This window comes from Lepisosteus oculatus, chromosome 11 (genome assembly GCF_040954835.1).
Source record: "Lepisosteus oculatus isolate fLepOcu1 chromosome 11, fLepOcu1.hap2, whole genome shotgun sequence".
NCBI lineage: Eukaryota > Metazoa > Chordata > Actinopteri > Semionotiformes > Lepisosteidae > Lepisosteus > Lepisosteus oculatus.
The window spans coordinates 34,658,918-34,675,294 of NC_090706.1; the positions used below are offsets into that span (position 1 = coordinate 34,658,918).

The following is a 16,377-nucleotide window of genomic DNA, read 5'->3' on the forward strand; positions in this document are numbered from 1 at the left end:
AGAAAAGACAGATATCAGAAACACCGTTGAAAGATGAAGTCAGAAGCAGCTGCCGGCTTTGAAAATAAAGATGACACAAAGTAAAACAGCAGCAGTTAGACTTCCTGCTTTCGTGAAAGAGCTTTTTCAAAAAAGATTAGTTCCCAGTCAAGTCAAGCGTTTTATAGCAGACTCTAGTGCAGGCAGACCACTGCTCTGCAAATTCTTTGCCAAGTTTCATGCTCTTTCTCCATTACGGAAAGGAGAAGTGTGGGCAGTTTCTTGGAGAAGTTGGACATGTTGTTAACAGAAGGCAATGACCCGTGCAAAAACTCACTCCTCGGTCTTCGTACAAGCTTTTATCCTCACTGTCCACTCTCTTGCACAAAACTGACAGCAGGAGAGATTGAGCAGAGAAGGCAAATGTGCAGGTAGCACTGAACCTCGCTCCCTGGGAAGAGATTCAGGGAATGGGTGGGCGGCAGAAGATATGCCTGACATTGCAAATCAGTTTATCTGTCTGTCAAGCCATGCTTCTACTGTATTTCATATATGGAATTGGATGCTTCTTTATCTTCTAGCCATCCATGTGCAGAAGATGGCTTTCATCTTTTGCATATTATAATGAGACACTGTGCACAGTAACATTCCATGTTAAAATGTCACAGTCATGTGTGTATTCATTCAATTGCAGAGCAAATGACAGACATGCATGTCCTGTTTTATATTTGAGTAGAACCTATCTGTTCACCTCTTTTTTCTATGTAAATGTTTGTTCCAAAGGCGCTTCTCTAAAATCTGCATTATCTATGTGTCAATCTACATTTGGTAGATATTTTATTTGACATAAATGCCTCCTTTTAAAACGGGGTAAGTCTAAGCATGGAAGATGTATGTGATGTCAACAAGCTCTCTGGCTTCTTGTTTGTTGTCACTAGAAGTAAATGAACCAATTGTTTGGATTCTTATGAAAAGAAATAGGCAGGACAAATGAGATTTAGTTGCCCATTTTGGATAAGGTCCTACTGGGGACCAGTCCAGCAAGTGGAGAGTTAAAAAGCTCAAGTTGAGCTGCTTATGTGGACATGACCCCAAAAGGTAATCCTGTAGGACTCAGTCAGGGAAGGAGATTGTTAGTAGGGGATAGACCTAATTAAAATGCGATTTGCACTACAAGGAGCTTATGGAGAAAGCCTGTATTTTAAGGATGACTAAAAATGTATCAAAAGGCTTTTCTTTTTTTAAATAGAGTGGGATGTTATTCTGGTGAAGGGATTTGCTGTGTAAGAATTTCTTTGAGTGACATGCAGCATGGAGAAGTCATGGCTTTGTCACTCAAAGCATTCCAGGAGAATACTTTCAGATTTTTGCTTTGCGTGTTCCACATCCAGAATGCATCTAACATTCTGATGCTACTAGAAAATACCAACATTACCAACATTCGTTCTCATGAAGAGGGTGCTGGTGACAGGCGTAACAGCTTCCTTTCACTACTAAGTGCACTTTATAAATTAACCTCACACCACTCCAGATGATTTGATAATTGCTAGGAACTGGATTGAGTTTCTAATGTGGATTTATATCCACTGATACCTGAGAACACATATAACTAGATTCACATACAAACCAAATCGTTTTGACCACTGGAAATGTGACACCCATTGACATCATAAGATGTTTAAAGTTTAGAGGGAAAAAAAAAGTTTCTAATAAGCTTGTTGATTATTGATTTAATGTCCATGTAGTTTATGTTTTTGGTATTTTTGCTACTGTTTTTTTAACAATTGAGGATTGTTGTTTTTAAAAAAATACAAAACCATGTCTATAATGTCATTAAAAACATGCATTAAAATGGCGGAAGTTCATATTTCCAAAGTTTTCAGTACATAGTCTTGAACTGTGTTTTCTGAAATAAGCATTTCCTGTGTTCATTACAAAACATGGAAAGACTCATTTCATGATACAAAGGGGAATTGGGTTTCTCCTTTTCTCCTTTAGAAATAAATATTTAATCATAAACTCTTGCTCAAATGTTGTACCCTACTCTCTAGGTGTCTGATTTCTCTGTTTGCCCTCTCATTTTCAAGGATCAGGACTGCCTGTAGGTTGCATTCAGAACAGGCCTTGTTGTTCCTAAGGGGGCAATTTAACTGGTTTCTAGATGGGTGTGCACTTATTTTCTCTTTCTTTAATTTGAGACTGTGGGAATCTGTAACCCATTCTCTTTCTTTCTGTTGCTTAAGGCATTTTTGCTTAAGAAAAAGGTTGAGACAGCATTCCTAGGATGTGTGATATTTGATTCTGATATTACGGTGTCTATATCTATTGATTTCTAGTAGTATTTTTAGGGGAAGAGGAAATAAAAAAGAAAGATAGGCTAAGGCTCTTTTTTCACTTTTGTTTTACCTAGGGCCATTTCTCGCTGTTGTCTCCCATGTGAATTCCAAGCACCTCTTTTTCACTTACTCATGTCTCTCCTTTAAGCTCCATCGAGTTGGTAGAGTGCTGAAGGTAAAATATGAATTGACTTTGCACAAATCTTCTACAGATGGAGGTTTGTTTGTTTAAATACAACTCATAAAGTATCCCCAGTATATCAGACCCCAATATTAGTATAGTGAAACCCGTGTATCCCCAACAAAAAATGATGAACAGGTGTAAGTATTGTACAGGCACAAAGACGTAGTAGTATTAAATGTTAGCAAAATGTCCTCATTTCTAGCAGATGGATACAGTTAGCATCAAAATAATAAATCGTTTATTTTTCTTGTTGTGTATAGAAAAAGACAGGCATTTTAAAATGAGATTTGAAAACAGAAATTCCCACACACTGCACATTTGATCCTTTTAAAAAGTTAAAAAACAGGTCATGTTTAGGACAGCTAAGCCATAAAAAAATGTTCTTTTTTCATTCAGAGGTATCCAATTCTGGTTCTCGTTTTCAGATTTTCATTCCATCTCTAAATGAACAATCAGCAAGTTAGCTACTTCATCTGCTGGTACTTTAAAATTACATGCTGGCTTTCTGTGACCAGGATTGGGTTCTTCTTTATACTGTTGTACATGCTACAAATTTAACTTTAGAATAACAAACCCTCAGTTATAAATGACATTCAGTTAGTGTTACAAATAAGCATTAGAAAATAAGGGTTTAATAAGGGTAAATTTAGATGTCTAGCATGGAAAATTAAAAAATGACATAAAGCAAGGAGATCAACTATGGAATTTAATTCGACATAATTAAATCGGTGTTAAACAGGTATTAAGTGGTAGTTTTACTTTGCTTCTATTCTTTGCATATGGAATTTAGAATGAGTATATCCAAAGGCAGAAATTAAATTTTAAATCTTAAAAGCATAGTAATCTAGAGGGTTTTTTTTAAAGGGTTTCTAAAATGCTTAATATAACTTCACTATAGACTAAGAATAAAAAATATTTTAAGCAATGGATCTTTATATCAGTCTTGTGTGAGAGAAGGAACTACAATTCTCTTTTGGTGAAAAAGGACAGGTGTAATAATTATTTAAGCTGGCAGTAGCACTACTAGCAGTTAATATATTTCTGCAGTTCAGAATTGCCAATTGGTTTTCTACTGCCATGAAACTTTGTATCATACATTCTTAATTCTCTTTCTGCTAAAACTTTGTAATAGCATGAAAGGGATAAGAACCAGGCATTCTTTCCTCAGAAACATGCTTGTTAGTACTGTCAACCACTTTTCACAATGCGACCCACAGAGTGACCGTGGTTTAGCATAAACAGGACAATAAGCAGTTCTTGTTGGCAGCACTGCAAGTTCAAAAGCACTCGGAAACCCATAGGGTTCTCTGCTGTGTGCTTAAGCCAAGAATGCCCTGGCCAACTGAAGCTCACCCAAACCCAGTGGCTCCTGCCTGGGGAATCACAGTTGCAGTTACTACTGATATAGCAAAAACCCTAACAGGTGTTGTCTGGACTGTGTGACTCCACACTTCATAATTTACTGTTTGGCGACTAAAAGGTAAGTTTGGGGTGGTAAAAAAAATAAAATTATAATAGATCTTTCAGTAAATCATATGTCCAAATTTAGAACTAAGTGACAATATTTAACAATAAAAATCGTATAAATTGTTCGGCAAAATTAAACAGTTAAAGAAAAACAATATGGTTTCTGAAACCCCAGTAACCAGGTGGCCAGATTTTTTTTTTCCCGTGAAGTTTAGCTCCTGCTGAGTTTTAAAGTTGTCGTGGCTTGAGAAGAAGCTTAGTCTCCCAACTTGCAAAACCCTTCTATGACTGGGAGGAGATCAGTCAGCCTAAAAGAAAGACGGGATTACAGGATTAGAAACAGGGTTTTTTTATTTAGTGGTGTCCATCCAACATGGAGGCAAGGGAGGGCTTAATGTGGTAGCCACGAGATGGATGTTGTGATTTTCAGAAGTTGATAATGATGCAGTGCCCCATTGCTTGCTCATTCAACCGTTATCCCCTTCAGCCTAAGCTGGAAACAGACTATGTGCAAATATAGTGTTCACTAAACTACATGGTGCCTTACTTTTGTGTTTTTCTGAGGTTGATGTGGTATGTCATGTTGATACTTTTAGGGTTTTGCTTAGTACTATCGACCAGAATTATATATCTTTTTTTTTCATTAGATGTTATATTATACTTTACATTTATGACTTAATGTAAATTAAGCTTTTTTAAGCTTCAAAACAATGTATATTCTTTTAGTTTTTCTTTGGTTTAAGCAGTATGATGGATGTTGTCTTTGCATTGTGTATTAACTTTAAAAAATATATATTTTCTTCATTTTGAGTCTGATACTACTTTTAGTCTTTGTCTTTTGGAAAAAAAGCTGTGATTTCCTTTCAGCATGCATGGATAGTGAGGACTTTACTAGCTCAAGGCTCATAAAGTTTGTTGTTTGTCCTGTGAATATCATACCCATGTGCTCTAGCCTGTGACTACAGTATCCGCACAGGATTGTCATGATTTTAATTTCTTGTTTTCTTAAGCAACAAAGGCATATTAATAACTGTCCTTGGAGAGTGAACCAAGTGAGTGGGTAGTAGTGCACAATAAACAGTCTAGAACATCTGAAGAAAAATAGTGACTGCACTCAAAAGGTCAGTTTCAGACAGAAAACTAATGAGTATTGAATGAAGTGCCGAGTATCCATTGAACAGATGACATTACACATTTACTTTATATGGAGATGCTCACAATTGTCCTCCACAAAGTCAGTTCTTCAGCACAAGTGGCAGTACTTGTTACATCACACTGTGCACGTCCTTTTAAAATGAAATCGGTGTCCTGATTTCCAGCTGAATGATTTGCTCTGGGTCAGTGTGCCATGGCACATCACAAGGCCTCACGGTTCAAAAACTGATTACAGTGCAGGTTCTATAGGTCATGGAAACTAGGGGACACTGGCTGCCAGTGGCCATTTCTGTTCTCACCAAGCTGGATTCACCTACCCTGCAGATAGATGGCTTGCCCCAGATTTCATCATCAGGCTCATATCTGGGCAATGTCAGGCATGTCTAACGATTTGACTTAAAACCTAATATGTAGGTTATGGAAGTAGCCACAGAGACAACTACAACAAATGCGTACATTTATAATTATAGAATGCATTTTAATTGACTATTCAGTCACCCGCAAAACTGGTTGAAGCTGGTACATTATGGAGAGGTATCTAACACAATCTGACAAGTAAAGGTTTATTCCATGCTGAAAAGAGAAGAAAGGAAGCAAAACGTTTCGTCTGTAGAGCCTTCTTCAGGTGTCTGTCGGGAGTCTTTGGGTGTCGGGTGTCCGAAGAAGGCTCCACAGCCGAAACGTTGTGCTTCTTTTCTTCTTTTTCAACATGGAATATACCTTTGCTTGTTCCTTTGCAGCCTACCCATCCTGGTGCAGCTACCCACCTGAACTAACACAGTCTTACTTTCAAAGACTATTTCTGCAAGTTCATTTTACATCTTCAGTGTTCTCCCTTCAACTTCTTGGTGTGTTCCTTTTCTAAGAGTGATAACCCTGGGAGAAGGATTAATTTGTATTGGTAAAACATTGTTTATATTTCTGTCATTCTGTTCACAGTATATATTGCCTTTGTTGGCAATATAGGGTTTTTGTTTGATTTCCTTTATCCAGGCATTCATCCTAGCCCAGTACCTATCATGATATCTTTCTGTTACATCTCAAGTTAAGTGCATTAACGTGACAATTTGAAAAGCAATAAATGCTGTATATAGGCAGTCACATATCTGTATTCAAAACACAGGAGTCACCAGGATTCAACTTGCAAAAAAATGTGCACTGCTTCTTGTAGGCAGAGCTAAAAGCAAGTTTCAAACTGAGGCATATACTGCTCCAAAAAGCATAGAGCTAGTGAACCGTCAGGGTGTCCACAAGAAAACAGCAGGGTTTGCATGAAGGGTCACAGCAGGACAAAGCAAGCTTTCGTTGTCTCTTCGCTGTTCTATCAGCAGGAGGTTTCATGTTCTACAGTAGGGCCACTCAAGAAGGGAGGAAAGGGGGCATCCTCATCCTCTCTTGGTGGTGTGTCGAAGCACAAGTTTTATATATTAGCAGGATGTCCTAATGACCTTTAGCCGAACCTCTGCTCATACTCCATTGTTCTGTGCCTAATTATATCTAAAAGGCATTCCGCAACTGCCTGAATAATAACTATTTTTGTGTGGCTTCCTGAGCTTCTCATTCACAGAACCTTTGTGTTATTGCATAAAAAGGACAGATGTATTCATGGATACATATGCACATATAGATATAGGTCAATAGATCTAAATCTCCATTTTATGTTACCTGGATTCCTGGTGATAACACTTTTAAGTAATGATTTTTTTAAAAGCTCAATGATAAGCTCACAACATAAATAAGAATGGTGAAAGTCTGTTTACATTTGGCGTACATTGGTATGAAGATTCCCTCCATTAGATCTATATCAGAAAAGGGACACAATTTCTTTCTGATAGTGATGATGGTCATGTACTTGTAAAATGTGTTGTAAAAGTGTTGCTTTAAAATTGTAGAAAATGTGCGTGACCTGTTATTGGCAAAGGGCTGCAGCAGATATATGCTTACCTTGCATAAAGAGGAATGTGGATGCTGACGTTTTCCTCAAGGGCTGACTGGGTTGTGTGTCTTTTACAGTATAAGGGACCTTTAGGGGAGACAGTTGACAAAGTAGGTCAGTTTAGGTCAGCTGTGCAAGACTGTACTTCCAACGAATTAAGCAGAGCTTTTCTATTTTTTTCATCCTGTCAAAACCAATAAGCATAATTTTAAGCTCTGATCCTACCTTCAGTGTGTATGTTCGCATTTTTACTCAAAATTCTTCTCTTGAATATTGAATCTTTGAAGTCTTTATTTTTGGTTATGCTGTGATTGTTGTTATTTTTTGTTGAAATTATTTATTATTGTGGGTTTAGTGGAAGCAGCTGTGGATGGTACAGTAGTCGATAAAAAGTAAAAAAGACTGCGTACCCTGGTCCTATAGTAGATGCAGCAGTTGGTGAATTTTGCTAAATCCTTTTCTTTTATCAATGGTCAGTCTTCCCTTATTCCTTGGTTTAGAAACGTGCTTGTGCCAGGAATAGATGTTTGTTGAGAGCTTCCTGTGTTTCCTCTCATGTTTTGAGCTAACGTTTTCAATTAAAATCCCCTTGCACTGACATTGGGCAGGATGAATAAGTCATACCATGTGACTTATGTTATGTATGGTCATTCCCAGCCTGTGCCTCAGCGCATTGGCAATGCTGATGCTATTGTAGTCTGCCAGATTTTGAATGCATGGGACGTTATGTACCAACCCTTCCAGCTTTTATTGCATTTAGTGGCAGATAGCTACCCCCTCCTGTCATCTGAAGTGAAATTAAGAATTTAGTCCACATTAATACTGAATGCGTGCCTGCTGCTATTTCAGTATATCGTACAAAAAAAAACATTTAATGTTTTTGTAAGTGAAGGTTATACTAAGCTAATTAATACAACAGAATCTGTGACAGAAGTAGGAATCACCTTGTTGTTCCATATTAATTATGAAAACAATTTATTTCTGTTCACTTAAATAGCAAACTTTTAGGTTGTCAAATAGTTATTCCTTTATTCTGTCATTGTTTTTCTATTGCCAGTAATAATAGAAATTATGCTTAGAGCAACACAGTTTAAAAGCAAAGCATAACATGTTGCATACAATTTTATCTGCTGCTAATTCATAATATGTTCAGAATTAAATATAAATATAATTCTTGAAAATAAAATATAATTCTCTTGATCCAGTTTTATCAAAAACACATGAAAGCTTACAAAGAAGAGGAGGCCATTCAATCCATCTAGCCCATTCGGTAGCTGCTAATCGCAAAGATCTCATCCAGCCTTGTCCTGAAAGAAGCCAAAGTATCAGTTTTGACAACATGACTGATTCGCTTGTTTCATACACCTACAAACCACAACACTTGGAAATAAACAGGCAGACAAATACCAGCACTAGACAAGCAACAACATGACCTTTATAATGTGTGAGGTCTTCTTAATTGTCTGCCTCTCTCATTCTTAAAGTCCTGATGAGAATATCGTGGACGTGAGTTCTGTTTTATCAAGGCTGGGGCTTGTATCTGTTTGCGGTACATTAGAGCAAGAGAGGTGGGTGAGGTAAGATGGTACAAAGCAATAGGTGGGGGTGCTGCCAGCTCAAAAGCATTAGAGATGTCAACAAGTACCCACTTGAGAGCAAAAGGAAGAAGAATCTCGTTAAGAGGATTAATTGAAAGTGGTTGGCATGGAAACTTGGCCGACAGTCTGTCAGGAAACAAACCTTGCTATTTTATTGAATAGATTTAACTTCTGAAGCATGGCTGTCTATGAAAAAGTGAAGGGAAAAAGCTTCACTGTGTTCATTTTGAAAAGATGGCTTGAAAGAGTATCTGTAGGAACTGCTAAGCTTTCACACTGAGGAGAACCTTGTAATGCCATGATTAGCACGCTTGATTTAAGTTTATCTGTAGACCCTTAAATCATTTTCAAACTTCAGAGCAGTAAAGAAAAGGTATGGAATGGCCTTTTTGTTGTATAGAGTGGGTTTGGCTTGTCAATGGGCAGCTGTACTGAATGCATTTTAAATGATTAAGTTACGTTTCTGTAGTTATTTTTTGTACATTGTTGTGATCCTTTTTGTATACCATACTCTTCCAAGCTCTAACAGAGAGAAGAGTCTAATATTGCCTTACAGATCATTGTGCTTTGCCCTTTTCAGATTATATCTGTAGGGTGGGAGTCTTAGAGCTTTCTGGTCTAGTGTTTTTTTTTTAACATCTCGATAAGGACAAACCATCAAGAGGATAAGGGCTCCCCCTAAGGCATGTACTCGTCTGAGACGGGATTAAAAACTAGGGTCTCCTTCATTTTAGTCCTTAATCCAGATATGTCCTTTTCTTTATGGCTTTTATGATGGCTTTACAGTTAGCAAGTCACCACAACATTCTTGTTCTGCATGATCAGGATTATGCAATCGTATTTGCTTATAGTGTTCCTATATCTGATGGTGTTTAACATTTTTTAATTAAGCGTTTGGGACACCTACTGCTTAATTCCCCCTAGAATGACAAGAAATTTAGAATACATTCACATAAAGATCAGATTTAGAGTTATTTAATGCTAAAGATTGTCATCAGTGTTGCTTTTTTGCTAAAAAGACTTCATTTTCTTTCTTCAGAGAGTAGACAAGATCAAAGAATATTCTGCAACCATAAGCAGTTTTGTCTCTCAGATGTATCACACAGAACAAGTCCTAACATGGTAGAAATGTATTATAGTGAAGTGTAGATTAAAAAAAAATGTGCAGTACATTTCCCAAGCAAATCACTTGTAAACATCACTGCCTATAGCTAAATAATTGGTCGCTGTCCTTTGGCATGTGTTTCTATAAAAAAAAAATTGCATAAACATGCTTGAGTTAGTCGCCCTGGTCTTCTGTAAGTCTCTGGAGACCACCCAGCACAAGGATTTGATCGCAGGACAGAGCTGAACACTGCAGGCAGCATAAGAACAATACCATATAGCAGGTAAACAGGACCAAGTCCCCTGTCTCCTGCAAAGCATCACCACAGAGAGATAATAACGAAAAGAAATCCTGCTGTTAGCCCTGAGCCTTCACTAGTGGAATTGATGCTGGCACAGCTCCCTCTCTGCATACAATATGTTTGAGAGAGAGAAGAAGAGAAAATAAAGCTTGAGAGAGAAACCCACTGTGAAAGGCACCCATGATTTTTAAAGCTGACCTTTCCCTGTATAATTACACTTTTGATCAGTTTTAATTATCTGAACACATACACATTTTCAGTACTAACCTAGATGTGGTATTGCTGTTTTCTTACTGGTTTTTAATTATAAAGACACTGGCATTTTAAAAGATAATGGACACACAAATGACTAACAAAGGCAGTTATTCAGCTATTCAGCAAAGACTATGTGTCAAAGGTCACTGGATATGAAAACAACATTTTGACCACACTCTAAACACAGGGCAGGAATTGTACATCTGCTTTCCTCTGTACTAATTAGCCGAGGAAGGGGTGTAAAGTACTGACGTGTGTGTCTTCCCAGCATTGAACCCTGTAGGGATATACAGGAAGAAAACAAAAGGGAAAAAATAACCTTTAATAGCTTCACCTTCACAAACGTATGTGACATTTTTTCTTTTCTCCTTCATAAAAAGAATGACATCTATTAGACCTTCTCATGAAGGTTGTTTTACCATTATATATATATAAGCATTGGGAATTATTTATTAACCATTTGAATCTTTATTTCTGCATTGTAGTGTTGAAGACAAAGGAGGAAATCTATATGTAATTAATCAGCAGATCATTTTTTTCTGCTCGTGTGGCAAAAAATATACTTGTGACTTCTTGTTAAACATGTGCCTAGGATGGATTTTTTTAAATTTGATCTTATGAAGTGTATGACTTTGTATTGAAGTGTAATGTTTTGATATTGTTGTGCTGGGTTTGAGAGGTAAACAGAAAAAAGAGTCATCATTCAGATATTTAAATAAAAAATTTAGTAAGCTAACACAGGTACTGCAGCAGAGAAAAAAAAATATTGAAGCTTTTTTCTCCAATCCATGGGAAAAAATACTTTTTTTCAGTTCATATCTTAGTTTCTTTTTTTCTTTTTCCATCGATAGAAGACAAACCTACTCTGTCCAGCGTACATTCTACTTTTGTTTGCTGGTAAATTTTGTGCCAAGGTTCCTTAAAAACTTCAGTCTTTTAAATGGAGAGGTTAGTCATTTATGGGTTTGGATAGCAAAAATGGGACAGCTGCCAGAGACTTGGGTTATCATTTGAACTAGCTATATCCTATAAAGACTAAGTGATGAACGTGCTGTACAACACCCATCACTTTATGAAAGACTACCATTTGTGATTGAGTTTGATATTTCTAAATAAACCAATAATGGTTTATAAAAAAGAGGTAAAAAGAAGACAGATATTAGGTAAAATATATTGTTTTGTTGCCAAGATTATATTTTTGTCAAGTAGCAAGCAAAAAGAGCAGTATTAACATTTTGGCACCTTTCATCCTCTAGCATAATAGGTTATGAAAAAGCATAAAATTAATGTTATAATGCTCTCTGTTTATTTATGCATTGTTAATCATGCCTTTTAAGGTGAATTTCAAGGCTGTTTATATGTACATGTGTGAATGCTTGCAATTAGTCCATGACTGTAATGCTATACAACTGATATACGCTGTGTCATAGAAATAATGTTAAGTATGATTTAAATTAGAGATAACGTGTGCACAGAAGAAGAGCTTCATGCTGGAAAAGTATGTTTTGAGATCTATGGTGTCTATGAGTTAAAACTAGTCAGTGCTTCCTGCAGGGCTTCTTGTATTATTAATTAATTTGCCCCATGTTTTATCCAAAGCGACTTATATTTGCAAACATGTATGCATTTGGGTGAACTATCTTGCTTAGGGCTACAACAGCAGCTCTGCTCCTGGGATTTGAACCCCCAACCTTACAGTTATAGATTCTAACCACTGCCCTACACTGCTGCCTACACTTTCACAACCTCATCACATTTCTGTCAGTTCACAGACAGTAAATAGGAAATCAGTTTTTCTTGACACCCTCGCAGCATTCCTACAGCGCAAAATAAACTTGGATATAGTCAAACTTGCAATAACTCCTCATTTGAAGGAACTGGCTGAAAGTGTAGCTCAGGATGATCTTATCCCATAGTCAAAATGCTTCATTTTTTAAGAACTTTTGAGAAAATTAAACATTTCTTTTCACCTTTTGTTATCTCTGTATATGTTGTGGTTACGTTACGTTCTGTTACATTTTGTTTCATGAAAATGTTTTAAATTAACATCTTTTGTTGATTGGATGTGTTTTTGTTTATTTGGAAATGAGTTACATGTGTTTTATTTATATATTTATTAAATACTCAGAATTGCTGATCTACACATCTTGAAAGTATTATTATTAGGTATATAGCACAATAATTACAGTGCTATAAAATGACCATGTTGTTATCTTTACTTGCTTTTGTAAAGAGTACGCCATGGGTATTGGACCTTTCCTTATGTCACCAGGGAAGCGTCATTATGTCATGGAAGTCACAGGTCCAGTGACTGAGAAGATTAGTTGATTCATTGAGCAGTTCTAGGGTGGTGGGATTCAAGCCAACACTTTCATTTTTTTGCAAACTGCATCTGCAAACTGCATTTTATGCTTTCTTTTGCGACCTCCATGCTAGCAACTGTTTCTTCCATTTATGATATTCTGTATAGATTATCTTGTCATTTGTAGTCTAATTGCATACTGTATAGTGTAAGTATTTTAGTACTACAATTAAAAGTATTTAAATTATCTAACACATCCACATCCTAGCTATTAATGTCAGCCTTTAGCATGAACGTCTGCATCAGGTCTCATGTAACACACAAGCCCAAGCTACCACATAGCGCTGTGATAGTAGTATCTGCTTGTTTCACGTTTGGTGTTTTTTTCACTTACAATGTTGTAATCACTTCTATGCGAATGCTGCTTATTTTCTCAAGGCCAGACTGCATTTTAGACCAAATGTAAGACAAATCTGACAGTTTTCAAAAACAAGACACTGTCGGTACAGTCAGATAGTCCCTTTTGCTGTATACTATGTACATACAGTATATAATCAGTGCTGTGGTTAATTGTTTTACATTGATATTTTGAAGAAGGGATGTCGTTTCTGAACTCTAAAACATAATCACAGATGATCCTCTCCTCGTGAGATCCAGATTCCTCAACCGAAACACTATTTTTTATAAAAATAATGATGTAGCCTCAGTCACAGAACAGAGAAATGTTTCTTCCTTATATGGCATGTATCGTTTTCTCCAAAACACTGTTGTCTGAGTTGAAGACTGATACTTTTTTATTTCTTCTCTAATTGGTTAATATGAATTTGTGTTTTTAGATTTTTTGAGCCATGCTGTGGAATCACAAAGAGACACAGTGGGGCATGCTAAGGTTTCTTCAGTTTACTTAAAGGCGTGACCTCAATTTGTTATGTTTGACTAAACAAATAGAGCATACTGTATGAAAGGAAAATGTCTTGGGTTGTATTCTCCAACGCAGTGTATGATGGAGAAATCCTTTTAATCTTAATGCGAAGGAAGGTAACACTATTATAAAACTTATATCACAACCTAATGCACACTGATCTGTGAGGAGGTAACCTTTCACAGGTATGCCAAGGAGGTAATAAATTAGTAAAACATGCAGCTTCAGAGCTCATTAGCACAGATGCTGGAGGGGCTGGCTGTTTGTTCCCTGACAGATGTCTGTAGACAGAGGTGATGCCCCGGATTTGTGGAGGCTTCAATGCCCTCATCTTGTTCAGATGATAAAAAAACAGATTGTCTGTGGTCCAGCCCCATGGCCCATTGCACTGTATTACTGACACTTTGACCCTCCCTGTTATGGGAAAAAAATCACAGCTCTCTGCTATCTGGAGAAGGTCTGTGAATCCATCTAGACATTGTAACATCTTGTACTACAAGAATATTCAGGAAATTGAGTGCCCCCCAAAAGCAGTCTTTAAAATGATTTTCTTGTCAGAGCAACAGCAACAACCAGTTCTTTCATTGAGAGGTCAGTCTAAAGTCTAGTCTTGTTTATCATTCTTGTGGGCTGCTCAGCGATTAAGTACCAATATTCAGTCTGAGTCTCTCTACAAGTATATAGTTTTAGTGGAGGCTGAAGTGCAGTGTATAAATGAGACTGAGAAAAGCCAACATTTTTTTTGTTCCTTGCAACATTTAAATGATTACATATATTTATTTTAATCATTTAAATTTTAAGTACAACATAAAAACCTTTTCAGTTTTATGTATATACAGTATGTGTATGTCCATAAATAACATTTTATGCAACACACCATATTTCGGAAACAGCATAAAAATAATGAAATAACTTTCATAATATGCAGTTTACTTTCTAATAGAATCCCATATCTGAGGTATTGGAGTATATATCGGAGAAGTCCATTTCCAGTTCTGTATTTTACTTTTTATAGTTATCTTTAATAAAATTGAGAGTGCAAGAGTGAGCATTGCACTTTGTACCTTTTCTAACAACATGCTAAACGTCTCTTGCATGTTTGTCTGTGTCAGGCCTTGCATGATACAAAGCAATTAGCTGCCAGGTACTGCTGTGTTTGTGTCTGCTTTGTTTTGTGCTTGGTGTTGTCTCGCATATATATACTTTCAAAGCTGCTCATTTAATACAGCAGGGCTTTATAGATTTTGTGCACAATGGAGTGTCCTAAGTTCCATTATGTGAGTCGTATTTATCCCTCTGTAGGTGCAGTAGCGAAGGCTGTCCAAGAGAAGGGGGCCGGACATAAAAGACTGCCTTAGAACTACATTTGTGAAATGGCGATAATTTGGTCTGAGTGCACATGCTTCTTCGCTGCTGTGATTTCAAAGGAACACTTTTTTCCATCTTATGCCTGTGATTGTGATCAGCATTATTGCTCCATGTTTTATAAAATATAAGTGAGTGGTGCACAGTTGTCTTGTGAAAATGTTCTTTGTTGGGAAAATAAAAAAATGAAAACTACTGTAGTTCCTTGTAAAAGGAGTATGTCGGTTTTCCAAGGATGGAATCAACAGTTGCATCACATTTTTAAGTACATTTTTTGCAAGGAAATTAAACTTTCTGAGGGCAACTGTTTCCTTGTGGATATTTCAGCATTGCCCATATGGATACTGTTAATATCTCATGGATTTTGTTTTGTGCACTGGATCTTTGGTCCTTTTCAGACCCTTTTTTGTGCTGAGGTTTTCATTCATAACACACTGGGGATACATGAGGAAGACTGTACATTTCTGGACTAGAACTGTCATGGATTCCTTATTATATTTTACTCTTTGTATGGCATTCTATGGAAAGGACTTCATTGAATGACAGTCCATATAATCTGCAGTCGTTGACAGGTAGGTTTTTTTCCCTGTCTTGGCTGCTGTCCAGTATGTTCACATTTACAAAGAAAATCATTATTGATCACTTAATACAGCTGTGTAACCCAAAATGAAAATCGGCCAGAGTTAGCCTAATTCCTGATCTGCCTGTTTCTTATCAAATAAACCTAAATGCTCAAAAAGCAAGTTAAAAAACTGAGTTTAGATTATAGTCTTGTTGGCTTCAAAAGTTAGTCAGTGAAAATACTTAGTTTTTAACATGAAAGTGTCAAAGACAATTTACTGCTTAGCAAAATAACTGCTTCAAATATGCCAGGAGAGAGGTGAGCCAGGTTTCCAAGAAAGTAAATATATACGTAGCCACTTGTGAAGAGCTGGCTCCAGAGGACAGTAATTTAAAGTTTGCTGAACTGTTTCGTCTGAGCTGATACAATTGGTTTGGAACTGCATTTGACTTTTCAATTCAAAGCCTGGACATTGAAAACCATATATCTACTCCTTTTTTGTCATATTTAAATGTTTTAATGCTAATGTAAATTGATATTACAAGCCAAGAGGGAATTGTACTTGTCATCAACAACATCAACAAGAGTACACATTTTTTGTAAACCAGTCACTTATATGCTTCATATTCTTTAAAAAAAATAAAAAGGCCTATAATAGAGTTAATTAAAATACCAAATTAATTGTTTTGGTCTTATGTTTAGCTAATTTAATCATACTATACACTGTTCTGCTAATAAATACCAAGGATAAATGTATCCACATATACTATAAAAGTCGAAAGGATATGTCAGTCATTTTAAATTTGATTACATTTTGTTCTAATACAATAAAGTGTTTTGAAAAAGAGATGACTAGTTTTGAAGAATATGTGATTTTCTTTCAAGCTAAACTCTCCTTCTTCAGAACTGA

At 36.5% G+C, this 16,377-nt stretch overlaps 1 protein-coding gene across 3 annotated transcripts in view; it reads left to right on the forward strand.

Annotated features, from left to right (window-relative positions):
- The window catches only part of LOC102682712 (protocadherin-1), a 172,515-nt gene that overhangs the window by 120,486 nt on the left and 35,652 nt on the right, over positions 1-16,377 (forward strand). Inside the window, exon 5 of one of the 3 annotated variants that reach the window (XM_015349856.2) lies at positions 14,843-16,316. The exons of the other annotated variants lie outside the window; for them this stretch is intronic. Coding sequence (XP_015205342.1) covers positions 14,843-14,898 — 56 coding nt within the window. The 3' untranslated portion in view covers positions 14,899-16,316. Of the gene's footprint in view, positions 1-14,842; positions 16,317-16,377 lie in introns of those variants that run through there. 3 annotated transcript variants of the gene reach the window in all.